A 27,859-nucleotide genomic window follows, 5' to 3' on the forward strand; every position below is an offset into this window, starting at 1 on the left:
CCCAAGAGGTCGTTTAATTAAATGAGTTCATGCGTATAAAGCTCTTAAATTGGTGCCTGGCAATACAACACAATGCTCAGTTAAAAATCTCATTTGAATCTCAAAACAACACTTTGGATTGTCGTTTTTTAAAAGCATTTCTCACTTTCAACTTGTGACATCTTTCTTTCTGTTATGTCTTCAGGCTTCTTTCTTTTTATTCATGTGAATGTGAGTGTAGATCTCTATGAGTGATTGAATCAGGTAAGGTAAAAAACTTTGAATTTGGCACTTCCCTGGCAGTCCAGTGGTTAAGACTCCATGCTTCCACTGCAGGGGCATATGTTCCATTCCTGATCAGGGAACTAAGATCCTGTGCACTTCATGGCATGGCCAAAAAAACAAAACAAAACAACTTTGGATTTTTATTCTTTCTCCTCCTCCTTTTCCTTGCTTGAGACTTAGCAGGTTTCTCAGGCTGCTTTTAGCTGTTGACAGTTTGGAGTCTGAATCGTTATGCCACTGGCCACTATCTCTAGGTATTTTCAAATAGCATTAATTACAGTTTGACAAATTAAAGTCGTATTAAGAAACTTCACAGTAGTTTTAAGTATCTGGAAATTAATAGTCATTTCTTTATTTAATAGACATACACAAAAGAATGGGCTGAGGTTCTAAACCACAAAAGTAAGCATGTGGAAGAAGCTGTCAAAGAACTTATATCAATATTTGAGACTATTTATGAAGTTAAGTACAGTGGAAAAGGAGCAAGACACTTACCAGGTAATGCGACTGGTTAAAATGTTTGAATCTCAAGTGCTACAGATAGGCTCTCAAGAAGACCCTCTGTGCTTAGCGTGTACCAAAATTCCAGACTCTGGGAAGGACAGGGGTTCAGCATAAACCATGCAGTTTGCACAGTGTGGGCACAGCCAGCCCTTTGTATGAGTTAGGGAATGGTGGGCACCCCTCTGACATCCAGGTTGTCATTGTTGTTTAGTTGATAAGTCGTGTCTCACTCTTTTGCCACCCCAGGGATGGTAGCCCGCCAGGCTCCTCTGCACATGGGTTTTCCCAGGCAAGAATACGGGAGCGGGTTGCCATTTCCTTCTCCACGGGATCTTCCCTACTCAGGGATCGCCCTACGTCTCCTGCATTGGCAGACAGATTCTGTACCACTGAGCCACCTGGGAAGCCCCAAATCCAAATTCCCAGACACCTGTTAAGGACCAGCCTTGCAAGCAGGCCTTAACATGGATAGCAGTCTCTGGCCCACTTTGTTAACTTTTTCTTTTTTATGTATTCATTCCAACACGCTGGTTGTCACACTGCCTGACAGCCTTCTGAGTAGAGGGCAGAGATGCTGCTGAACATCCTCCATTGCATAGGACAGCCCCAACAACAAAGAAAGTAGTCAGTAGTGCTGAGGGTGAGAAACTCTGAGCTTACAGTGGTTAAGAATCCGCCTGCTAATGGAGGAGATGCCAGAGACATGGATTCAATCCCTAGGTTGGGAAGATCCCCTCGAGGAGGAAATGGCAACCCACTCCAGTATTTTTGGCTGGAAAATCCCATGGACAGAGGAGCCTGGCAGGCTACACGAGCTTGCAAACAATTGGACACGATTGAATGCACACACACACACACACACATATGAGTGATCTCAGCTAAAACTCAAGTTTATAAATAATTTACTTCTCTTTTATTTATTAAAACAAACCTTTAAAAATTATCTCTGTAATATCCTTTTCAGGCTCTTCTATTCCAAAATGTTCTCGTGAATGTAGACAGGGCCCACACAGTAGGAATTAATTAATGGGTTTGTGCTGTGCCTGCAAAACTCAGCTGTTTTTTGAGACCTAGTAAATGGAAAGTTAGGAACTGTAAGTTAAGGACAGGTGGACAGGTGGAGGAGCAAGCCATGTGCAGGCAAATATCCCTTTCCAGTAATAAGGGGAAAAGTAGGTGAAAATGGACATTTTCGTTAAGTAAAAACTTCAATTTAATTCAATGAACAAATTGTTTAATATATAAAATACATTTTGCTTTCCTAAATGTACAAGACCTGTAAGAAGTGCTGAAAATAATATATTTACTGAGGGGAGTTTAGGTAATAAATATAAATAATTTGTAGTTTTATTTTTTTAATTTATAGTTTTAATTTGAAGGGAAAACCATTGTGTATGTGTGAAAGTGTTAGTGGCTCAGTTGTGTCTGACTCTTTGCGACCCCACAGACTAGCCTGCCAGGCTCCTCTGTCCATAGAATTCTCCAGGCAAGAATACTGGAGTGGGTTGCTATTCCCTTCATCAGGGGATCTTCCCGACCCAGAGATTTTATTATGTTCACTTACTGTTAGAAATGTTAAATGTGTTTCTTTAATAAGTTATAGCCAGTTATGATCCACTTGCAAGATTCTGCACCAAAGTTCCTAAATGTGAGAAGTTTTTGCAAGGGATAAATTTGAAACTATTGGAAGAAAGCTTTGCTTTTTTGGGGAAACACAGGGGCTCATCCCACCTATGAAGCAAAGTTGTTGGAAAAGTAGCATCAATATGCTAATCAAATTAACAAGTCTTTAGATTCATTAGGCGGGGCGCAGGGAAGGTGTGGAGAAGACTGAGGGGGGAGTAGACGTTTACAGAACCCCCTCTCTAGTATTGGCATGGCATACTATACAAAGAGTTTTTAAGGGAGAGGAAATGAAAGAAGGGAAAACGTAAGTTAGGAGAGAAATGTTGGGGCTCAGAGCATACCACCCCCAAATGTGCTGCTATGCATGTTGACTATTTTAAGCTAAAGGAATTTGAGAGATGGTGGTACAGGAAACTGAAAGTGTTAGTCACTCAGTTGTGTCCGACTCTTTGTGACCATATGGACTGTAGCCCACCAGTCTCCTCTGTCCATGGAATTCTCCAGACAAGAATACTGGAGTGGGTTGCCATTTCCTACTCCAGGGAATCTTTCTGACCCAGGGATCGAACCTTGGTCTCCTGCATTGCAGGCAGTTTCTTTACCATCTGAGCCACTCCAGGTGGTACGGGAAGGAATCTCCAACCTCTACTTTCTCCTCTCATCTGAGAGGCTTCCATATACCCAGAGAGGAAAGGACCATCTTTATTTTCAAAGATGGGAGGATGCTGAGAGGAATCAGAATAAATGGGCCTTGCTAAATCTCCGCAGTTTACTACCTGTAGTCCTATCACATTTTTTCCTATGATTTTCTACTCTTTATAGAACCTAGTGTGGAACCCCACAAGTTTAATCACGTCTTTGGATCTAAATTTCCTTTTGAAATCTCTCGTGTCATGTAAAACTTACAGTAAATAAATTTGCATGCTTTAAAAAAGCAAACAAACAAAAAAACCCTCAGAGCTTAAATATCCACAGCATGTCTTCTTCCTCTTAGAGATTTTTCACTTACTTTAAATGGTTTTCATCATAAGTATCAAAAACACAAACATATCAGCTTGTGAGGATAGCAAAGTCAAAACTTAAACAGGTATTTTAGAAAGCTAACATGTAGCAGGAGCCGCACTCCTGGAAGATGGTGGTTACTAGGTCTGCGCGGCCTCGGGCCGGGAACCAAGCCACGTCAGTTGAAAGCTCGCGGAAGAAGAATTCTGCTGTCACAAGACTTCAGGTGCACCCAAAAGGCAGGAAGGGGTCTTCACCTGATAAACCTAAATACTGCTGAAATCACAGACCACTCCAGAACGAAATCCAGCTCCTGAAACCAGGAAGAGTGGAACTACAGGCTCATTACCAGAAATGAACAAACCTTCGACAGATGGCGAGATCTCTGAAGCAGAGTCAAATTGTTCTTCTGTGTCTGAGGTCCAGGATCCTATTTTCAGAGTAACTAGGAGAAGACAGATCTTAGTTGCAGGCACTCCAGTTTCTAGTGCAAGGAAAAGGCTGAAAATAACTCGGGTAAGTGAGTCTCATACTGAAGAAGAAGTCTCTGAAGCAGAATCACGTTTCAGGTATTTCTAGAATTATGCCTGGCACAGAAATAACAACCAGAAGAAGTAAGGCTAAATCCCAAAGAGAGCCAAAGCAAGAATGCCATGTGGAAGTTATTTCTGATGCTGAGTCATGCTCAGACGTTTCTTCATTTTCTGGAATTGCAACTAGGAGAATAACAAGGAGTATGCAAAGGAAATTACAGGCACAAACTGAGGAGAATGATACTAAGAATGTACTAGAAAATGAGAAGGAAATCATCCATACACCTGTGAATTTAGAGGATTCAGTTAACAGACAAACTTCCTGTTTACTTAGCAAGATCACTTTCTCAGATAAATAAGCCAAATTTCTCTAATAATGAAATTTATAATGACCCTAATGATGATTCCTTCTTTGGAATTTCAGAAAAAAAACTAGCAGTGAAAAAAAACCCAAAATTTTACCATAAGAGAGGAAAAGCAGGACAGTATTTCACCTCTCAAAGAAATGTCAAAGCAGAATTGTAAAAGTTTAGATGAAGAAGCCAAAAAAATAATAGTTGGGGGAAAAGACGGTAATGAGAACTCTTGGTTGAAGAATGTTTCTGAACTTCAGGACACTGGCCTTCTGCAGCTAGTTTCTCAAAGGCATTCAACCCCTGAAAGGAACAAAACCACATCAGAGTCCTCAACTCTGAACTGTGAGGCTGTGTTGAAATCGTCAGCTCAAACATTTGCCGTTGTGGAAATGGACAGATGGAATGGAGAGAGAAAGAATGCCATAAAAACAAGTGACTGTTCAGAACCTGGTGATGGTAGTGATAGTGATGGAGAAGAGTGCGCAGTTATAGGTGTCAGTGAAGACAGGAGCGAGGAAGAGGAGGTAGATTCTGAGAGTGATACCAAGCCAAGTAAAGTTGAGTTCAACACAACTCAGGATAAAGATGATTCTGTTTTGTTAGTTCTCAGCAGTGATGAAAGCCTGCAGTCTGAACACAGTGAGAATGAAGAGGACACTGTGTGTTTTGTGGGAAATGAGGGTAACAAAGTGTCCCTAAATGGAGACTCAGAAAGTCTGTCACGTGACAATGCATTGTTTGTGATTGACACTACTCCCGGATTGAGTGCTAATAAAGATTTTTACTTGGATGAAGAAGACAAGGCAAGTGAGGTTGCCATTGAGGAGGAGGAAGAAGAGGAAGAAAGTGAAGAAGAACTATCAGACCATGGCAGAAATAAAGATAATGAGTTTAGTGATGAAAACAACTTACTAAGTAACACAAAATCTAAACTTCTGAAGTTGACAAGCAGCAGCATAGATCCTGGACTGAATATTAAGGAGCTGGGTGGTTTGTATATTAATTTCAATGAAGACAAGCTACAGTTGAACAAGAGAACCCTAACACAGATAAAAGAGAAAAGGAAAGATGAGCTTCTGCAGAAAACTGTCATTACTCCTGAATTTGAAAAAAACTACTGTGACCCACCGTATAGTGAATCAAAATATAAACTTCAGAAAAAACGCAGACAAGAGCGACAAAAAACAGCAGGTGATGGATGGTTTGGTATGAAAGCGCCAGAACTGACAGACGAACTGAAAAATGATCTCAAATGATCAAAAATGGTCTCACCGGAGATGAGAGCTAGCATGGACCCAAAAAGGTTTTACAAGAGAAATGATAGAGATGGCTTCCCTAAGAACTTCCAGATTGGAACCATTGTGGACAATCCTGCTGACTTCTACCATTCACGAGTTCCCAAGAAACAAAGGAAGATAATTACTGTGGAGGAACTGCTGGCTGATTCTGAGTTCAGAAGATAGAACCGAAGGACGTACTCAGAGATAATGGCTGAAAAGGCCGCAAATGCAGCAGGAAAGAAGTTTTCGAAAGAAGAAGAAGTTCCGTAACTAAGAGTCACCAAGCAAATCACAAAATTGATACTGCAGTCTTTTTTTTTTTTTGGCTGCACTGCAAATTATACAGAATCTTAGTTGCCTGACCAGGTTCCGAACCTGCACCCTCTGCAGTGGGAGCATGGAGTCTTTACCATTGGCCCACCAGGGAAGTCCCTTTGTGTATTTTTTTAAGTCACATAAATAACTTGGAACAAAGTAGAGAGTTATTAACAAATGTAAAATACCTTACTCAGTGAAATACTGAAATAAACTGAAATACTTCAACTAAAAAAAAAAAAAAAAGCTAACATGTAGAGCCCTGTTTAAATGTTCCTTAATTCTAAATACTAACTGCGTTTGAAGAGTGTACTTGATTTAAATTGAATTCAAGGGTGATTCCCCTAGGAACAAATTTTTAATTTTTTGATTAAGAATTTTTTAAAGAAGGAGCTTCCTAAGAAGGTTTGGTCATATAGAATAAACCAAGTGCTAAGTATTAAATGTTCTATTTTTATGTTATCTTTTCTATAGAGCTGAGAAAGCACGTTGTTTTTGGAAGTGAGGGAGAAGATGGTGAAAGCACTGATTATGATGCTAATATTGTGCCTGAGGCTGATGTTAAAGATGATAAAGAAGATGAATTTAAGAAGGTATTATTGTGAAACAACCTCATGCAATTTCACAGAATTATAACTCATAGGCTTGCAGATAATCCCAAATGGTGTTTCCCTCCCCACCACCCCGCCCCCGGGCAGTTCTGCAGCCAATCTGTGTGGATTTATAACAAAATCCAGAAAATATAATTTTCTATCCTACACTGTGGAATCTGACAAGCTACAGCAGTCCTTACAGTTTTTCCCCCAATATCATCTGCTTTTAATGTGATTCTGTCAATTACAGTTTATATAGTTATCGCCCCCATTGTGACTGACCATGTTTTCTTATGTAGTAAATGTCACATCTGGGACCATAGTGCCAATCCATTTGACTCAGGACGGAGAACTTTGTTCTCAGTTACTGTTTTTAATGGAGTTACCTATATTGCAATACCAGACTTTGATTCACCTGGGGTCCAGGGATCTGCATTTTTTATAAGCACTGTGGATATCCTGTGGATTCCCCTGCAGGAGAAACCCCAGGTGGGCAGAGTTTCACGTTACACTGAGATGTGTTGAGAATGGAAATTGAGACACTGGGATTCTTTATCCTTCTTAGGCCTCCTGGCCATTCATCGACTCTGAATGCCGCTGCCGCATTTGTACTACTTCCCGATTTCTCCTGCTGCCATCAGTTTTCTTTTTCTTTAATATTTATTTATTTCTGTGGGTCGGGTCTTGCTTGTGTCACCTGGGATTTTCGTCGTGGTGCACAGACTCTCTAGTTGTGGTAAGAGGGTTCTAGAGCTCTTGGCTTCAGTAGTTGTGGTAAGCAGGCTTAGTTGCCCTGCAGCTTGTGGGAACTTTGTTCCCCGACCTCAGGTCGAACCCGTGTCCCCTGCATTGGAAGGCAGATTTTTAACTACCAGGGAGGCCCCCCATTAATTTTTTTTTTTTTTTTGGTCTGGAAGGGGGATGGTTTTATTTTATTTTATTTTATTTTTTATTTTTTTTTTTATTAGTTGGAGGCCAATCACTTCACAACATTTCAGTGGGTTTTGTCATACATTGATATGAATCAGCCATGGATTTACATGTATTCCCCATCCCGATCCCCGCTCCCACCTCCCTCTCCACCCGATTCCTCTGGGTCTTCCCAGTGCACCAGGCTGGAGCACTTGTCTCATGCATCCCACCTGGGCTGGTGATCTGTTTCACCATAGATAGTATACATGCTGTTCTTTTGAAATATCCCACCCTCACATTCTCCCACAGAGTTCAAAAGTCTGTTCTGTATTTCTGTGTCTCTTTTTCTGTTTTGCATATAGGGTTATCGTTACCATCTTTCTAAATTCCATATATATGTGTTAGTATGCTGTAATGTTCTTTATCTTTCTGGCTTACTTCACTCTGTATAAGGGGCTCCAGCTTCATCCATCTCATTAGGACTGGTTTAAATGAATTCTTTTTAATGGCTGAGTAATATTCCATGGTGTATATGTACCACAGCTTCCTTATCCATTCGTCTGCTGATGGGCATCTAGGTTGCTTCCATGTCCTGGCTATTATAAACAGTGCTGCGATGAACATTGGGGTGCACGTGAAAAATATGGAACGCTTCACGAATTTGCGTGTCATCCTTGAGCAGGGGCCATGTTAATCTTCTCTGTATCGTTCCAATTTTAGTATATGTGCTGCCGAAGCGAGCACCCCATTAATTTTTTTAACCCTCCATACCCATCTTTTCATTCTTTCTCCATTTTACTTGCTTTTATACTCTCTAACCCACACAAGTGGTGCTAGTGGTAAAGAATCTGCCTGCAATGCAAGAGACATGGGTTTGATCCCTGTGTCGGGAAGATTCCTCTGGAGGAGGAAGTAGCAACCCACTCCAGTATTTTTGCCTGGAAAATTCCATGGACAGAGGAGCCCGGTGGGCTATAGACCATGGAGTTTCAAAAGTTGGACACAACTAATACAGATTCACACACACACACACACACACCCATACTCCAACATAGTTTTGGAAGTAAACAGCACACATATGTTTCATTTTCACCTTCTGACTCAAGGATGGTATAATTACTTGATTGGGAAACACTTTCCTGCTGAGTCTAGATTTTAGCTGTGGATTCCTTCTCAGCGCCGGACACTAGGCAGCCACTATTGGTCAGTGGGAGGCGGCTGGAGAGTCCTTCACTTCCAACTGCATTCCCTGTGACACCGGCAGGGGTCCTTAGAGCAAGGCTGAGTACCATACTGAGTACCATCAGAGCCTCTGGAGCTGCAGGATCACTTGGAGCTGCATCAGGGCAGGCACCTCCTCAACAGCCTCTGCCTCTCAAATCCACCTTCCACATCGCTTCCACAGTGGTCTCACGTAAACGCCTCATGATATCCTGCCTGTGCTGTAGCCTGGTGCTTGACCAACCCTGATCATATTCCTCTTTGTTAATACCTAACAGGCCTCCCTTCTGAAGCAACTCAACCTAGCTGGCCCGCCCAGTCTCAGAGGGGACAGGGCATAGGGTGGACAAGGACAGTGTGGCCAGAGCCTGGCCATGGGCGTGGGACTCGCTGTGAAGCAAGACATGGTGCCCTGACACCTGCCCAGGCTCAATATTTATTCTGTGCTCTGACCAATAAGTATGGCTACTACTTCGCTGGAGGGAAAGAAGGGCTGACAGAGAGGGGCAAACCCTGGTGTCAAGATGGTGGAAGTTTCACCCCATGCATTTAGGTATCATACATTTTTTTAAAGGCAGTTTTATTTTATTATTCAGTTCAGTTTAGTTCAGTCGCTCAGTCGTGTCCGACTCTTTGTGACCCCATGAACCACAGCACGCCAGGCCTCCCTGTCCATCACCAACTCCCAGAGTTTACACAAACTCATGTCCATTGAGTCGGTGATGCCATCTAACCATCTCATCCTCTGTCGTCCCCTTTTCCTCCTGCCTTCAATCTTTCCCAACATCAAGGTCTTTTCAAATGAGTCAGCTCTTTGCATCAGATGGCCAAAATACTGGAGTTTCAGCTTCAACATCAGTCCTTCCAATGAACACCCAGGACTTATTTCCTTTAGGATGGACTGGTTGGATCTTCTTGCAGTCCAAGGGACTCTTAAGAGTCTTTTCCAACACCACAGTTCAAAAGCATCACTTCTTTGACGCTCAGCTTTCTTTATAGTCCAACTCTCACATCCATACATGACCACTGGAAAAACTATAGCCTTGACTAGATGGACCTTTGTTGGCAAAGTAATGTCTCTGCTTTTTAATATGCTGTCTAGGTTGGTCATAACTTTCCTTCAAAGGAGCAAGCATCTTTTAATTTCATGACTGCAGTCACCATCTGCAGTGATTTTGGAGCCCCCAAAAAATAAAGTCAGCCACTGACTTTAATAATTTATTATTATAATCATTTGACTGCATGGTGTGGCATGTGGGATCCCAGTTCCCTGACCAGGCATTGAACTCACGCCCCCTGCAGTGGAAGCACAGAGTCCCCACCCCTGGACTGCCAGTGAAGTGTTTATCGTTTTAAAACATATTTATTCACCAAACTGAGACTTCTGAGGTTGGAAACTAACTATCCTCCTGTGTCCACACCTCTAAGCACTGAGAAGTACATACCCCTAAATGCTTCAGTTTTGTGGAGTGAATTATTGGATATTGAGCAAACCAGGATTATTTTCAATTAGCTGTTTTTGAATTTTGGCTTTGGAGTAACACCTTCTAATTTGCTGGGTTGTTTATGAAAGCACATTTTTCATATATTCTTACTTGTTTTAAAAAGTAAAAGAGTAACACAGTGTTGAATTTATTTCTATAACATTATTGAAATTGTAAAGTTTATTATTTTCATCTTTTGCATGTCACTTCTAATATTATATTATTTCTTTGAGGGTGTTAGATGTTTTTGGTACCAAATTTAATATGATTTCTCATTATAGGAATGTAAAGAGGTCTACGCTTTTTTCTCTCATCAATTACTAGACAGTCTTCAAAAAGCTACACGGTTATCTTTGGACACAATGAAAAGAAGAATATTTGTTGCCAGGCAAGTGGAAAATACACTAAATATGTCTGGTAATACTATCACAGCACAAGCTAAAGCACTTTTAATTTTTATTCATTGCTTTTAAAAGTTATAAAATTTAAAACATGCCACTTATGAAAATACTGTATAAAAACAAGTGTGTAATATTATAAAAACAGTGATGAATGAGCAACCATATTCCTAGCAACCAGCCCAAGAACAAAGAGCACTGAACACTATAGTCTCCTCACTGGTCCCTCCTCTGCTCACGCAGAGGTAGCCACTGTTCGGAACTTGATGTTTATCATTGTCTTGTTTTGCCTTTTTTTTTTTTACAGTTTACCCCATTTTTGTATTGTTTAATTTTGTCTGTATTTGAACTGTGTTTAGTATTGTTTTTGAGAAGCATTTATGCTGATATAATTTATTTTCATTTCTATTTAGCCAGAGTGTACACAGTCTGTTTTATCAGTTCTGCTGGTGGTGATCGTTTGGGGTGTTTGCAGTTTGAACTGTTGTGAACACTCTTGTGCCTATCTCGTGCTGCATCTGCTGACTGGGATGGCTGGGCCCTGGGGTGTCTGCACTCCTCACTTTACCAGGCAGTGCCTAACATTCTTACTCCTTGGAAAGAAAGCTGTGACAAACCTAGAGAGCATATTAAAAGGCAGAGACATCACTTTGCTAGCAAAGGTCTGCATAGACAAAGCTATGGTTTTACTGGTAGTCATGTATGGATGTGAGAGTTGGACCATAAAGAAGGCTGAGTGCCAGAGAATTGATGCTTATGAATTGTGGTGCTAGAGAAGATTCTTGAGAGTCCTTTGGACAGCTCGGAGATCAACACCAGTCAATGCTAAAGGAGATCAACCCTGAATATTTACTAGAAGGACTGATGCAGAAGCTGAAGCTCCAATACTTTGACCACCTGATGCAAAGGGCCAACTCACTGGAAAAGACCCTGATGCTGGGAAGGATTGAAGGCAACAGGAGAAGGGACAGCGGAGGATGGGCTGATTAGATAGCATCACCGGCTCAGTGGACATGAACTTGAGCCAACTCTCGGAGATAGTGGAGGACAGAGGAGGCTGGCGTGCTACAGTTCATGGTGTTGCAAAGAATCGGACACAACTTAGCAACTGAACAGTCGCCACAATGAGTCTAGCACGAGGGTGCCCATGGCTCCTCGTCCTTGCACACAGTTGATTTCCGTCAATTAAAAAATTCTTGCCAGTGTGTATAGGTGTAGAATGGCATCTCACTGGGGTTTAAATGATCACTTTCCTGGTTACTGATGAGGTTAAACATGTTTTTATGTTTATGAGCCATTTGTGCTTTCTTTTAAAAAAAAAATTTGTCTTTCCTTCCCTTCCCTCCCCTTTTCTATTTCCTTCTTTCCCTTCTCCCTCCTTTCCGACCTCCTTCCTTCTGTCTGTTTTACTATGTGATTGGATTTATTCATGGATAGTCTCAATACTAACTTTGCTGATATCATAGCAGATATCTTCTCTCCTTGTGCCTTTTTGTTCTGTTTATGGTATTCTTTGTTGAGTTTAAATTCAAATTTATCAGTCTTTTCCTTAGTGATTTGTGATTTCTGTGCCTTTTAAAGGAAATTTTTCTCTACTGCATCATGTCTTCTGAAAGTTTTAAAGTTTTATCTTTTACAGTTAGGGGTTTAATTCACATGGTATTTATTTTTGTGTTTAGTGTAAAGTAGGAGACCAGTATTTCTTTCCCATATAATTAGTTAAAAAAGAAAATTAATTTTTCTTTTGGGATAGTTATTTAAATTACATTGAATCTATAGGTAAATTTGGAGGGAATTAGCATCCTTACTATATTGAGTCTTCCGTTCAGAATCATGGATTACCTCTCCATTTATTTTTCATTTTTAAAATATTTCTCAATAAAGTTTTTTAATTCTCTGTGTAAAAAGTCTTGTACATTTTTGCTAGGTTTATTCCTTGGTTATTCATTGCTAAATTTTAATTGCACTATTCAGATCTCCCAATGTGATTATGAAGTTGTCAGTTTTCCTTCTGTTTTGGTCAGTTCTCGTTTTATATCTTTTAAGACTATGTGGCTAGGTGCATGTGACATCATATAGTTAAGTCTGTTAGAAAACTTTATTTTTTTTTTTTTGATGAGCCTCTTTATCCATATTAATCCTGATTTCTCATTCTTTTTGGTCTGTCGTTAATTTTACTTTCCCAGATTTTTTGGTTTATCTTTTTCTATCCCTTCATTTCATTTCTTTTTTTCTGTTAAGTTTTTTGTTTTACCTCTTAAAAGGATTATATACCTGATTATTTTTATTTAGTCTGATTAACTCTGCCATTTAATGAGCTCTGAAGAATTGATACTTTTGAACTGTGGTGTTGGAGAAGACTTGAGAGTCCCTTGGACTGCAAGGAGATCCAACCAGTCCATCCTAAAGGAGATCAGTCCTGGGTGTTCATTGAAAGGACTGATGTTGAAGCTGAAACTCCAATACTTTGGCCATCTGATGCGAAGAGCTGACTCACTGGAAAAGACCCTGATGTTGGGAGGGATTGAGGGCAGGAGGAGAAGGGGACGACAGAGGATGAGATGGTTGGATGGCATCACTGACACAATGGACATGAGCTTGGGTGAACTCTGGGAGTTGGTGATGGACAGGGAGGCCTGGTGTGCTGCGGTTCATGGGGTCACAAAGAGTCAGACATGAATGAGCGACTGAACTGACTGAATTGACTTACATTTTTGGATTTTCTTATATAGTTACAGTTAATTTATGACTTTTTTTTTTGTAGTTTCTTACTCTCCTTTTTCCTTGGTTTATTTATTATCCTTGGGATGGATAATTTCCCCCTTTTACTCTCTTTCCTATACTTCAGTCCTTGAAGTAGTTACCTTCAAATTTAGAATACATATATTTATCTCTGATTTTTAAAAAGCACTGTCTATATTTTTTTCAGTTTTATCATCTTTATTTCTAACTACAGAGAGTTTGGCATGAACTTTATAATTGCTGTGTGATGTTTTGCTTTTATCTATTTTTTGAACACTATAAAATATTTACTGGAATATTTTATTAAAATCTCCAGGTTCTTGTGTATTTATTTTATACCCCTGGTTCCTCAGTAAGCATGGGTAGATATAAACTCTCTTAGTCTTCATTTTAAGTCTGAACCAAGTTGGCTGTATAAAAAACTTTTGTTTTTCTCTCAGCACTTTGGACATATTTCTTCATTTTTTTCCTGACGTATATTGTTGCTGATGAGAAGTGTGCAGTGAATCTAGCTGAAAATTGTTTTTTTATCCTTGATGTTCTGCAGCTTCCTTTCCCATAGTGGATTTGTCTTTATTTAGTCATGCTTTATTCTCAGAGTGTACTTTCTGTTTGATGACTTGTAGTGTTCTTTAATCCTGGAAAATCCTCAGCAATTTCCTGTTGAGTTATTGCTTCTGAGACAGTCTCTTCATTCTGTTGATATGGAACTCCTGTAGCTGAATGTTGAGTAGGTTGACCACATAATCTATTGTTCCACCTTGGACACACTTTTGAGTGAAAAGGCACTATCTAGATGAAGATTCAGGGTGGACTTAAACCAGAACTGTTGCGGGCACCGTGGTTATTTGGCTATCTCAAATGCTGGGGCATGTCAGTCTGTCTTTTCTGTCTCCTCGCTGTCATATATTTCATCTTTTTTGTCTTTCTGGGCTACATCATTGTCAAGTATCTTTGTTTCTAGCCTAAAGGTGGTCTCATCTACTGTATCTTAAATATTTCAATTGATAATTTTATCCTTATCCTCTAGATACTGTATCATTCTTGCCTTTTTAGTTTAGCAATTTTTTACTTTTTGGAAGATGGCTTCATTTATCTCTTTGAACATCCTTAATATATTTATATTTGAGTTTGTCATGCTTCTATACATTAAACTTTATCCGCAGTGAAGTTTTGTTTCAATTATTGATGTCTTTAGTCTTCTTTCTTTATGTTAGACCGAGGCACACGTATTGGAATTTATTTGTAGACTCTCCTTGAGCAAGAGTTTTTCTTTGGTTGTTTTCATGTGTTTCTCCCTCCTTCCTTTGGTGTGTTTCTCTTGTCTCCACGTGACTCTTGGCACCTTGAGTGCAGGTCTGGGTCACATTTGTTCACAGTTATGTATCCCCTGAAGAGATGCTGGGATGTGGCAGATTCCTTGGGCAGCTTGACTTAGTGGCAAAATGAGGATGCTGTGGATTCACTCCTTTCACCCCAGGTGAAAACATCTTTTGGAAAAGCTGCAGCTGCAGGCAGGAGGTTGGCAAACATCTTGTTGTTTTGCCTGTCCTTACAAGTGGGGGGACATCGCTTCAGTGTCGGTGTCAGGTAGCAAGCCTAGATGGGTCCCCTCTCACGTGGACTGCTTTAGCCCCCACAGTCCTCAGGGGCCAAGTCCCACTATCACTGCTTGTTTCCTGACCAGAGCCCTGGCCAGGCTCCTGTGTGTTTCTGATGCCTGCCTGATGTATGGTGATGCTAACCTTCTCTTTGAGTATTTTCAGGTCCTTCATGGTCTATCCATGATTGTGACATTCTTGGCACAGGGAGGCATTTTTGAAGTCTGAACTCAGAATTCCATGTTAATTTGAAACTGTACTTCTGTGATTTTTAAAGAGGCATACATGAGTATATTACTGCAGGATCCTCCCTTGTCTAAAACATCTCTCTTTCCCGCACCTGTGAAGATTGTTTGGTCAGCTTGGATCATAGCCTCTTTGTCTTGCACTCCACAAATACTGTTCCACTGGCTTCTTTTGTTTCCATTTTGTGAGTTCTGCTGCTAATCTGATTTTTCTTTTCTAAGTAACAGTTTTTTGCTGCTTACAAGATTGCCCCCATTTATTCTGGAAATTCACAGATAATGTGTTTTTTCCCCATTAATCCTGAGGCACACAGAGAAACTTTTCAAGGTGAAAAAATAAGTGTATTCTTAAGATTTGAGAAGGGCTTGGAGAAGGAAATGGCAACACACTCCAGTGTTCTTGCCTGGAGAATCCCAGGGACGGGGGAGCCTGGTGGGCTGCCGTCTGTGGGATCACACGGAGTCGGACACGACTGAACTGACTTAGCAGCAGCAGCAGCATACTTAAACTTACTGTATGTAGGGTTTCCACAGTGGATCCTAGGTAGTAGAGCGTCTCTGAGCTGAGTGACCCCCTGTGAGTTACTGAATTCTCTGTCTTGGTTTCCTCATCTACAATAAGGAAATAATAATCATGGGATCTGTGTCAAGAGTTAATGTGAGCATGAAACACTTTAGTTTATGGAAAAGTGCTTGGAAAAGCACCTGTGGTACACTACGTGGAGGATAAACTTATCTTTATTACCTTTTCCTTAAGTAGTTTATGTCTCATATTTTGCATGGGAATGACTGGAGAATTCCTTAAGCTAATCCTCTAGTTTGTCAAATAAGTCACTGAAGGATCTAGTATGCTGTCCATTGCTTCTGTTAGTTCAGCTGCTTGATTATAGTTTATAAAACTCTTTCTTTTTCTCAGATTGTACCCTTTCAAATACAGTCTGTGTGTCTTGAATTTCACAGTGAGACTAAGAATTAGAGGTTTTTTCCTTTGTTTGTTTGCTCGCTTCTAGTTCAAAGAGTTCCTTGCAATAATACGTTTACCTGGGAACCATTGGTCCTCCGTTATGAACAGAGGTGCAGTTTTTTAGTAATGATAACATTTCTTTCTATGGAAAGTTTACACTTACTAAATTTCATCTGGGATGGGACAGAGATCAGACAGGGAGATAACGGAACTACTAATAATTTTCAGGCTGATGTGTGTCATTCATTAATTGCACTCATGTGTCTGTATGTCTGTACTCTGTCTGAGCATAATTGATACTATTGTAAAAATTACTTTTTGGAAGCTTTGACTTGAAACCTCCTGTTTAATCTTGTACACACAGAATAAAATATATGAAAGTATATGCTTTTTGTTGGTGATTTTCAGCAACTATTTTGGGAAAAAGGAGTGCTTGAGGTGAACATTTTTAGGTGTGCTTCATAAGAGAATGCAACATTAAAATATTAGAAATGGGTAAAAGACTAATATGTCATTTCAAAGAAGATTAAAAGGTTTCTTAGTCTGTGAACTAGTTCATGAAATTTATGGTTCCATTGTAAATAATAGTCTCTTCAAGTAATTCAGCATTTTGAAAACTGTCCTTATTTTTCAGGGTTGAACGTTGTAGCATAACCATGCTATTTGTGAAATATTAGGTTAAGGTTTCTGAGTTAAATGTCCATCTTATTACAGCCCCTATGGACGAAAGCGGTCAGAAGATGTTATTTCTTTTTTGAGATCTGAAGTACATCTTGCAATTCCTAATGTGGTAAGTATTATGAAATATTCAAGTTAATACAGTGATATTTTGGTAATGTATTTAAGAAGTGTAGAGACTTGCCTGGCCGTCCAGTAGTTAAGACTTTGCCTTTGAATGCAGGGGATATTGGTTTGGTTCCTGGTTGGGGAGCTGAGATCCCACATGCCTGTGGCCAAAACAAAACAAACAGAAACAATATTGTAACAAGTTCAGCAGAGACTTAAAAAGAAGTATAGCATTAGGACTGAACTTTATTTAATCTCTTGGTCCTATGTGCTTTTTGACTTCACCTCAGCATTTAACAAAAATCAAAGTGTATCATTAATATCTATTATAAAAATTACTTCTGCCGAGCTCATGGTATATTGAAGGTGGGTATCAGAGTTAAGTGTCTGGTGGGCCATAATTAGCAAGTACCCTACAAATCATCTTGCTTTTTCTTAAGTCAGACATTATCTAAATCAGACCATCTCAGAAGTCCAAATCTCTGTCCTGAGCACCCAACTGTGAGGCAATCCACAGCAGAATAGAAAGAAAGGAAGAACCAACCTGTGCCTTGAGTGCACGGGTCCCTGTGTTTTCTCAGGGCACTTCTCTCTACCACCACCCCTCCTGCTGCTTGTTGGCATGTGGAGGACCAAGTCATCAGGATGACGGTGGTGCATTCTGTGATGATCCAAGGGTTAAGGCCAGGCAGCAGTCTGGCCTTCTGGAGGACAGCTTCTATGCTTATTTGGCACATTTGAAAGAACTGAAGTCAAAATCTTGGCAGTATAGCTTCTTCAGTTTTTCTGCCTCATGGACATGCAACACATGCACATGCCTGCATCCAGCCACCCTCCCAGGGAAAGGATGACATGTACTGTGCCTGACCTTTCTTCCTGCAGGAATGGGTAGAATGGGACGGCTTGAAGAAGGCTAAGTCTGCAGCTTGCCTTCCTCTAATATCCCTCTCCTTGAAGCAGACTTCCACTGGGCCAGCGGAGGCTTTCCCCACTCAGAAGGGAGCGGGGATGGTGACAATCAGAGGGATAGATTTGTCTGTGCTGGGAGCACCTGGGACTCATTTTTTCTTTCCACAGGTAATGGTTCCTAGCTTGGATGACATTCAACAAGCCATTAACCGTATGATCCAGTTAACCCTGGAGGTCAGCAGAGGAGTAGCTCACTGGGGCCAGCAGTCCCGTCCCATCAAGAGAGTCATTAGCAGCACCTCCCGTACGACTATGGACTTGGCCCATCCAAGCACAGGAAAGCAATTGAAGAAGGAAGAAAGTAAGAATATTAAATCTCAGATCAGTAGAGTCTCAGAATTATAACAGTAAATAAGTCTTTCTAATTTTTCCTGGATATTACAACATATCTTTTTAAAGTCAGTTTTATATGTTTGTTGGTTAAATTTTGCATTAAAAAAACTAGGGTTCTCCATCTTCCACCTTAAACATAGCGTGCAGACATTTTAGATTTTGGTCATGGGTGAACAAGGATATTTATCACTGTTCTACTATCATAGTCTCAGATTCAAAGTGAAAAATGAAAACAAACCTTAGAACTAATTCTATATTCAGGCTTGTATTTGGTCTGATAAACTTAGTTTGCTAGAACATGGTGCTTAGAAAATCTGGTGATATGTGCTTTGTACATAAAGTTTATTTAAACTATTCCCTTAAATAATTAAGGTTGTGATATGACACTGACCCCAAATTCCATGGATATTTTTGGATACTTTCTCTTGTATAGAAAGTCAAACTTTTTTTCTTTTTCTTTCTTGCTATTATGCCACGTTAATTTTTTTTTTATTTTTGAGAAAAGTTGTACATACCTGAGGTGTACAGTATGATGTTTTGATATATGTGTACTTTTTTGAAATGGTTGCCACAGAGTAAGTAACGTATTCATCACCTCTCATAGTTAATCATTTGTGTGTATGTGTGTGTGTGTGTGTGTATGTGTGTGTGTGTGTGTGTGTGGTGAGAACACCTGAGGTCTACTTTCTTAGCAGACTTCGAGTGCACATTATTATTATACTATACATTACCAATATGTATACATTTCCAGAATTTATTCATTATATTAATGAAAGTTTGTACCCCTTGATCAACATCTCCCCTTTTCTTCCACCCCTACCCCAAGTCAGTATCATTTATGGGTACTTAAGCCAGCTGTTGCTAGGCAGGAATACCAGATTAAACCACTTTGAAAGAGAAGGTGGAAATCTCAAATTTTTCATGAAATCTCATGATTTTTTAATGGTTAACAACTGCTTTAACAAAAGTAGGGAACTTTCTGGGCCAAATAAAAGTATCTGTATGGTCTGTACCTGATGAAGAATACTTGAGAATACTGACTTTTAGCAAGAGATGTTTATGGTGGTGTTTAATGGTGGTGGTGTGGTTTCTAAATACTAGATGCTGAGCTGAAGACAAACATATGTTGTATCATTTAATCCTCTCAAATATTTCTGTGAAGTTTAAATAATTAGCTTAAGGCATTTGGGTAATAAATGTAGTTGTTGCATTTGATTGCTAAGTTGTGTCTGACTCTGCAGCCCCATGGACTGCAGCCCTCCAGACTCCTCTGTCCATGAGATTTTCCAGGCAAGGATACTGGAGTGGGTTGCCATTTCCTTCTCTAGGGGATCTTTCTGACCCAGGGATCAAACACCCGTTCCCTGCACTGGCAGGCAGATTCTTTACTGCTGAGGCACAGGGAAGCCCCAATAAATGTCATACCTCTCCTTTAACCGCAAGGCTGTTCTGTGGAATAGCAATTTCAACTCATTTGATCTTTCCTTGGAGGACGTTTTATTTTGGGGCAGGTTATTAATCAGTGTCTTTCAACTGGTTTTCAGTTCTCTCCTCTGAATAGCAGTTTCCTCACTTTAATGAAGGCATTTCAGATAGATCAATGGTAAAGAATCCACCTGCCAATGCAGGAGATGCAGGAGAAGTGGGTTTGATCCCTGGGTCAGGAAGATCCCCTGGAGAAGGAAATGGAAGCCCACCGTAGTATTCTTGCCTGGGGAGTCCCATGGACAGAAGAACCTGGCAGGCCACTGTAGTCAATGGGGTCGCAAAAGAGTCGGACATGATAGAACAACTGAGCGCGCTTGCGCACATTTAGAAACCTAGACCTCAAAATATAACACAACGATTTAATAAGAATAAGTGAAACTAGTGAGAGATTAGCTGTTAATTATTTGGATGGAGATGGGTCTTTAAGAATTTAAAGTTTGGAAAGTCTATAGATAATTACAATTGGTAGTATTTAAAGTTGAATGCATGAGTTATCTATAGAATAAAAAGCATCTGTTCTCAGAATCCTTTGAAGAAATGATTCCTGCACGGAAGCTAAAGAATTTTTACCCGGGAGTGGCAGAGCACAAGGATATTTCCAAGCTGGTCCTCCTCCTTTCTTCCTCCGTGAACTCTCTCAGAAAGGCAGTTCATGAAGCCCTGCAGGACTTTCAGAAGTACAAGACACTCTGGACAGAGGACCGAGATGTGAAAGTGAAGGTGTGTTTCCACTACTGGCAATGCAGTTCGGGTTGTAATTGTTTTACTCTTGTGGGACGACCAGGAAAATGTCAGCGATGATGATGAGAACTCAAGAACAGAGACCAAGAACCTGTAAATGCCATGCACCTAGCACATCTTGTCTTGTGTAATTCTGACATTGACACTGGGGCAATCGATAATAATGAGGCTCAAGCAGATTTTGTTCAATTCATCTGAGTACCAGTTATGTGTGAGACATACCCAGAAGCTAGGTATTCAGGGGTGTGTCAAAGTTACAGAGGCCTAACTGTATATTTGGTTAGAAACTCGAGGAAACTTTAGGACTATAAACAACCAACCAGAAATGTGAAATCCCCTCACATAGCCTCCTCTTCCAGTACTAACAGTTCACCCCTTTCTCTACTGAGCCCCTGGCCTGATAGCACATACATGAGGAAAAATATATAAGCAGACACAATTTTCTAACTTACCTATTAGAAGTGTAAGATTTACATTGTCAAAAAGCCAAAGAAAGTGTTGATTCTTTCCTTGCTACAGGAGTTTTTGGCTAACAATCCCTCTCTGACTGAAATCAGATCTGAAATTCTACACTACGCGACTTTTGAACAGGAGATTGATGAGTTGAAGCCTATTATAGTTGTAGGAGCACTTGAATTGCATACAGGTATTTTAAAAATATTATGTAAAGTATCTGTATTTTCACATGAAATGTGACTTCATTTAGGAGACAGTTATTAATCTACCTTGGTACAATATTATAACTATTAAGCATTTTGGACCACCAATATTGTTCATATATATGTTAAATATAGATACACATTTTGTATATATAATATTATACCAGAGTGGCTTAATGCACTTAATACTAAACTGGTACCCAAACAACTAAAGCTGTAGGTGGAACTACGTGTTACTGGAGGGAGTGGGTTGTATACAAGAGCTAAGAATCAGAACAAGTGGAGGTCTCCTGAGAGGTTAGTCCAGTGGCGTTAGAGTATCAGAGGGTGATGAGACAATGTCTGAAATCAAAAGCCCAAGCTGATTCTACGGCTAACTATAGTGAGGGAGAGCTCTGCTGGACAGACTCAGTGTTCCCAGCATTATAGACTGCTGGTCTCATGTAGGGGTTACCTGAAGGAATTCAGGGAAATGAGTGAGGGCTGCTAATGGGATGGCCAGATACAGAGCAAGGTTCACATTGGATGGTGCCAGAATGAATTTCCAAAATTCTTCTCTATAGACTTCAGTGTCTTTCTTGTGATCAGCTTAATATACTTCACTGGGATAGGCATTAAGTCTTCAAAATCTGGTAACCTTCCAGAACATTTAATTCAGACTAGCTACATTTCACCCACTCCAGTGTTCTTGCCTGGAGAATCCCAGGGGTGGGGGAGCCTGGTGGGCAGCCGTCTATGGCGTCGCACAGAGTCAGACACGACTGAAGCGACTTAGCAGCAGCAGTAGCAGCAGCTACATTTCAAGTGCTCAGGGTGGCTGGTGACAACAAAATGGACAATTATAAATGCTCAGATTATACATGAAGTGAATTGTTTCAGAATGTCACCTAATATTTTATTTTGACCTTTTTCTGTCTTCACCAGAGCCAATGAAATTGGCCTTATCAATTGAGGCTAAGGCATGGAAGATGCTACTCTGTCGATATTTGAATGAAGAATACAAAAAGAAAATGTCAGACATGATAGCATTTATCAATGAATACTTGAAAAAGTTATCTAGACCTATTCGTGACTTAGATGATGTCAGATTTGCAATGGAAGCCTTGTCTTGTATCCGTGATAATGAAATTCAAATGGACATGACTTTGGGACCAATTGAAGTAAGAAATGTTTGCATTTTTCTCTCTTGAAATGCTATTTTTTTTTAAATAGAGAAACACTAAAAAATTGATTTCTTTATCTATTTTATGGCACAATCTTTCTGTTTTTCCTCTCTGATGTTGATGTTCTTAGAGGGATTTTGATAATTATCAACAGTGAACAGTATACCAAGGAAAATGTATTAATAATGCTGTACTGGTCTAGATAGTGTTCAATTTTTTTATGCTGGTACCTATATTTTACAGAAAAGAGTGGTTGTACTCTCTGACTTCAGTCCTGACATATTGGGCAAGTTCCCCAAATATCTTTGACTTTCTTAGAAATGAGCTATGTGTCTCCCCTATGACCAGCAGCATACCATGGTTGAGAATGGTCCATTTAGGCTCAAAAGTAGCTGTTGGGATTTAGATCAACAGAAGATGTTTTTAGGAAAGAGTACTGTTTTAGTTTCCTGTTTAGCCTCTGTAACAAATTATCATAACCTCAATGGCTTAAAACAACACATATTTATTATTTTATAGTTCTCGAGGTCAGAAGTATGGAAATGGGGCTGAAATCAACATATCAGCAGGGGCTCCAGAGAAGAACCATTTCCCTGTGTTGTCCAGCTTCCAGAGGCAGCTTGCATCCCTTGGTTCCTGGTTCCCTCCCAGCAGTGGCATCACTCTTACCCCTGCTTCTGTCCTCATATCTCTGTCTCTAAATCTCCTATCTCCTTCTTTCCCTTAAAGGAACCTTTGTGATTACACTGGGCCCACATGGTTAATCCAGGATAATCTCCTCCTCTCAGATTCTTTTACTTAATCACTTCTGCAAGTTTGCTGTGTAAGGTGACACTATTCCCAGGTGCTAGAGATTCGGGTGTGGATAACAATAGGGAGGCTGTTATTCTACCACTAATACTTAGAATTTCTGGCTCATGGCAATAATAAAGATCAGATCCAGTTTATTTTATAACTTTTTTAGATTCTCTGTGGATAGTGCACGCCCCCTATTGCCTGCAAACCTGGGGAATTGGTACCTCCTTTTGGTACCCAGTGTTCATGACTGAGCCTTGCTTTCTTGAAACCACTTAGAGTTTGTGCTCTTTGGTAGCTAATGAAATTCATACCTTTACTACTTCTTTAAATCTTAGTATTCAGATATTTTGAATGCTGACCACTCGCTTCTCAAGATTTAACAAGTTATCATACCATTTTTTTCCTGACTGCCAAAGTTCAGTTTTTCAGCATAAATTCCTTTGGTAAAGCTGATTGCCAACTCATCACTCTAAAGAAAATTAGGCAAAATTGGTATATAACATTATACAGATTTCAGTGGTGCAAGATTATAACTCAGTATTTATATGCAGTGTAAAGCCATCACCACGTTTAAATCTCTTTACCAACCATCACCATACAGTTAATCCCCTTCACCCATTTTTCTGTCCTTCATCCCCCTTCCTCTCTAGTCCCAATATGTTCTCTGTATCTGTGAATTTGTTTTTGTCTTGTCTTGTTTGTTCATTAGTATCTGCTCTTCAGAATATCATCTCATTCCATTCCTTATACAGCCAACCCCTCTTTTAATAGAGTATGAGAAGACATTTTGCATGGTCTTGTCGCAAGATCAGGAAGAGAGAGGCAAAAAGTTACTCTAGGGTGTTTTTCCTCGGAGAATATCTCAAAGGGATTGGTCTCCTCTCCACCAGGATCACCTTGGTGCTTATTAAGTTCAGATTTCAGCGCCTGGGGTCTAGAGTCAATATCTGATGTCAGTGATAATCTAAAGGAGCTTTTTATACACATTTAATTTGGAGAACCATCCTTTTAAGACATAGTGGGGATTTCCCTGGTGGTTGGTTGGCTACGGTGCTGTGCTGGGGTTTGATCCCTGGTCAGGGAACTAGATCCCACATACTGCAATTAAGAGTTCATGCTGCAGCTGAAGATCCCACATGCTGCAAGAGCTAGTACAGCCAAATAAATAAATAATTTTAGTGAAAGACATAGAAATGTGTTTGCAGAAGCCCTGTAAGTCATTTGTCAGTTGTATTCCTTGTGATGTGTCTGAATCTGCCCCCACTGCACAGGAAGCCTATGCTATTTTAAACCGATTTGAAGTTGAAGTCACCAAAGAAGAATCAGAAGCAGTAGACACCTTGAGATATTCTTTCAACAAATTGCAGAGTAAAGCGGTGAGTACAAATTTAATTCTTCTTTTATTAAGTGACTATATCCAGAAAAAAAAATACATTTCAAACTTTTCAAAAGCTCAATATATATTATCTTCCTAGCTTTATTGGGATATAATCCACATCCTATAACAGGTACCATTTCAAAGTATACAATTCTGTAATTGTTACTATATGCAGAGTTGCACAACAACCATTATTATTTAATTTTAGAACATTTTCATCACCCCCCCAAAAACCCCATGCCCATTAGTAATCCTTCCTCATTCTCTTCCTCACCACAGCCCCTGGCAAACACGAATCTACTTTTTATCTCTTTGAATTTGCCTTTTCTGGATGCTTAAACATAGATAGAATCCTATAGTATCTAGTCTTTTGTGACTGGCTTCTTTCACTTAGAATAATGTTGTCAAGGTTTATCCATATTGTTTCACATACCAGCACCTCATTCTCCAATGGCTAATAATTCTTAGCATCTTTTTACATGTACCCATTAGCCATTTGTATATCTTCTTTGAAGAAAGATTGATTTTAAATATGTTATTTGGTTTTTTAATTGGGTTGTCTCTTTGAGTTGTAAGAGTTCTTTATATATTCTGGATGTAAGTCCTTTAATAAAAAGGTTTGCAAATATTTTCTCTCATTCTGTGGGTTTTTTCACTTTCTTGATAGTGTCTTTTTTTTTTTTATTAGTTGGAGGCTAATTACTTCACAACATTTCAGTGGCTTTTCTCATACATTGATATGAATCAGCCATGGATTTACACGTATTCCCCATCCTGATCCCCCCCCCCCCACCTCCCTCTCCACCCGATTCCTCTGGGTCTTCCCAGTGCACCAGGCTGGAGCACTTGTCTCATGCATCCCACCTGGGCTGGTGATCTGTTTCACCATAGATAGTATACATGCTGTTCTTTTGAAATATCCCACCCTCACATTCTCCCACAGAGTTCAAAAGTCTGTTCTGTATTTCTGTGTCTCTTTTTCTGTTTTGCATATAGGGTTATCGTTACCATCTTTCTAAATTCCATATATATGTGTTAGTATGCTGTAATGTTCTTTATCTTTCTGGCTTACTTCACTCTGTATAAGGGGCTCCAGCTTCATCCATCTCATTAGGACTGGTTCAAATGAATTCTTTTTAATGGCTGAGTAATATTCCATGGTGTATAGGTACCACAGCTTCCTTATCCATTCATCTGCTGATGGGCATCTAGGTTGCTTCCATGTCCTGGCTATTATAAACAGTGCTGCGATGAACATTGGGGTGCATGTGTCTCTTTCAGATCTGGTTTCCTCAGTGTGTATGCCCAGAAGTGGGATTGCTGGGTCATATGGCAGTTCTATTTCCAGTTTTTTAAGAAATCTCCACACTGTTCTCCATAGTGGCTGTACTAGTTTGCATTCCCACCAAGAGTGTAAGAGGGTTCCCTTTTCTCCACACCCTCTCCAGCATTTATTGCTTGTAGACTTCTGGATAGCAGCCATCCTGACTGGCGTGTAATGGTACCTCATTGTGGTTTTGATTTGCATTTCTCTGATAATGAGTGATGTTGAGCATCTTTTCATGTGTTTGTTAGCCATCTGTATGTCTTCTTTGGAGAAATGTCTGTTTAGTTCTTTGGCCCATTTTTTGATTGGGTCATTTATTTTTCTGGAATTGAGCTGCAGGAGTTGCTTGTATATTTTTGAGATTAATCCTTTGTCTGTTTCTTCATTTGCTATTATTTTCTCCCAATCTAAGGGCTGTCTTTTCACCTTACTTATAGTTTCCTTTGTAGTGCAAAAGCTTTTAAGTTTCATTAGGTCCCAGTTGTTTAGTTTTGCTTTTTGCTTTTATTTCCAATATTCTGGGAGGTGGGTCATAGAGGATCTTGCTACTCTACCAGAAAATTACTAGAGCTAATCAATGAATATAGTAAAGTTGCAGGATATAAAATTAACACACAGAAATCCCTTGCATTCCTATATACTAACAATGAAAAAACAGAAAGAGAAATTAAGGAAACAATACCATTCACCATTGCAACAAAAAGAATAAAATACTTAGGAGTATATCTACCTAAAGAAACAAAAGACCTATACATAGAAAACTATAAAACACTGATGAAAGAAATCAAAGAGGACACAAACAGATGGAGAAACATACCGTGTTCATGGATTGGAAGAATCAATATTGTCAAAATGGCTATTCTACCCAAAGCAATCTATAGATTCAATGCAATCCCTATCAAGCTACCAATGGTATTTTTCACAGAACTAGACCAAAGAATTTCACAATTTGTATGGAAATACAAAAAACCTCGAATAGCCAAAGTAATCTTGAGAAAGAAGAATGGAACTGGAGGAATCAACCTGCCTGACTTCAGACTCTACTACAAAGCCACAGTCATCAAGACAGTGTGGTACTGGCACAAAGACAGAAATATAGATCAATGGAACAGAATAGAAAGCCAAGAGATAAATCCACGAACCTATGGACACCTTATCTTTGACAAAGGAGGCAAGGATATACAATGGAAAAAAGACAACCTCTTTAACAAGTGGTGCTGGGAAAACTGGTCAACCACTTGTAAAAGAATGAAACTAGAACACTTTCTAACACCATACACAAAAATAAACTCAATATGGATTAAAGATCTAAATGTAAGACCAGAAACTATAAAACTCTTAGAGGAGAACATAGGCAAAACACTCTCTGACATAAATCACAGCAAGATCCTTGATAGTGTCTTTTGAAGCACAAAATTTTTAATTTTGATAAAGTCCAGTTTGTCTATTTTTTTTTCTTTTTTTTCTTGTTTTTGGTATTGTATGTAGGAAGCCATTGCCTAATCCAAGGTCATGAAGAGTCACTACTATGTTTTCTTATGAGAGTTTTATAATTTTACCCTTACATTTAGGTATTTGTTACATTTTGAGTTAATCTTTGTGTATAGTGTGAGTTAGGGGTCCAACGTCATGTAAATGTGTGTGAATATCCTGTTGTCTCAGGACCATTTGTTGTAAAGACTGTGCTTTCACCAAATAAATTGTCTTGTCTCCCTGGAGAAAAACAGTTAATCATAACTGTAAGGATTCATTTCTGTACTCTCAATTTTAATCTATTGATCCACATGCCTGCCCCTATGCCAGTCTTGATTACAGTAGCTTTGTACTAAGGTAAAAAAAAAATAATGGAGCAAAATACGCATAACCTAAAGTTTACCATCTTAATCATTTTTATGTGTAGAGTTCAGTAGTGTTACATATATTCACATTGCTCTGCAGCCAATCTCCAGAACTTTTCCACATTGCAAAATGGAAACTACCCATTAAACAACAGCTCCCCATTTCTCCCATGTGAGTGAAATCATACACTATTTATCTTTTTTGTTACTGACTTATTTCAGTTAGCATAATGTCCTCAAGATTCATCTGTATTGTAACATATGTCAGAATTTCCTTCCTTTTCAGTGTTGAATAATAGTCCATCATGTGCATATACCACATTTTGTTTATTCATTCAT

The 27,859-nt window shown here is 39.5% G+C and overlaps 1 protein-coding gene, 1 non-coding gene and 1 pseudogene across 3 annotated transcripts in view; 2 read left to right on the forward strand and 1 right to left on the reverse strand.

The window, feature by feature from the left end:
- DNAH8 (dynein axonemal heavy chain 8) overlaps positions 1-27,859 on the forward strand; it is a 318,410-nt gene that overhangs the window by 83,206 nt on the left and 207,345 nt on the right. The window contains exons 18-26 of one of the 2 annotated variants that reach the window (XM_061146069.1): positions 627-774; positions 6,355-6,473; positions 10,372-10,478; positions 16,755-16,830; positions 17,904-18,096; positions 20,140-20,336; positions 20,877-21,003; positions 21,941-22,176; positions 24,249-24,353. In XM_061146069.1, the coding sequence (XP_061002052.1) occupies positions 627-774; positions 6,355-6,473; positions 10,372-10,478; positions 16,755-16,830; positions 17,904-18,096; positions 20,140-20,336; positions 20,877-21,003; positions 21,941-22,176; positions 24,249-24,353 (1,308 nt within the window). The remainder of the gene's footprint in view (positions 1-626; positions 775-6,354; positions 6,474-10,371; positions 10,479-16,754; positions 16,831-17,903; positions 18,097-20,139; positions 20,337-20,876; positions 21,004-21,940; positions 22,177-24,248; positions 24,354-27,859) is intronic. The other variant, XM_061146068.1, reaches the window with a different exon arrangement.
- LOC133059029 (deoxynucleotidyltransferase terminal-interacting protein 2-like) lies at positions 3,527-5,920 on the forward strand (annotated as a pseudogene).
- On the reverse strand, positions 8,023-8,129 carry LOC133060074 (U6 spliceosomal RNA). Its single transcript, XR_009693736.1, has one exon. It is a non-coding gene; the product is annotated as a U6 spliceosomal RNA (small nuclear RNA).

This window comes from Dama dama, chromosome 7, assembly GCF_033118175.1.
Source record: "Dama dama isolate Ldn47 chromosome 7, ASM3311817v1, whole genome shotgun sequence".
Lineage (NCBI taxonomy): Eukaryota > Metazoa > Chordata > Mammalia > Artiodactyla > Cervidae > Dama > Dama dama.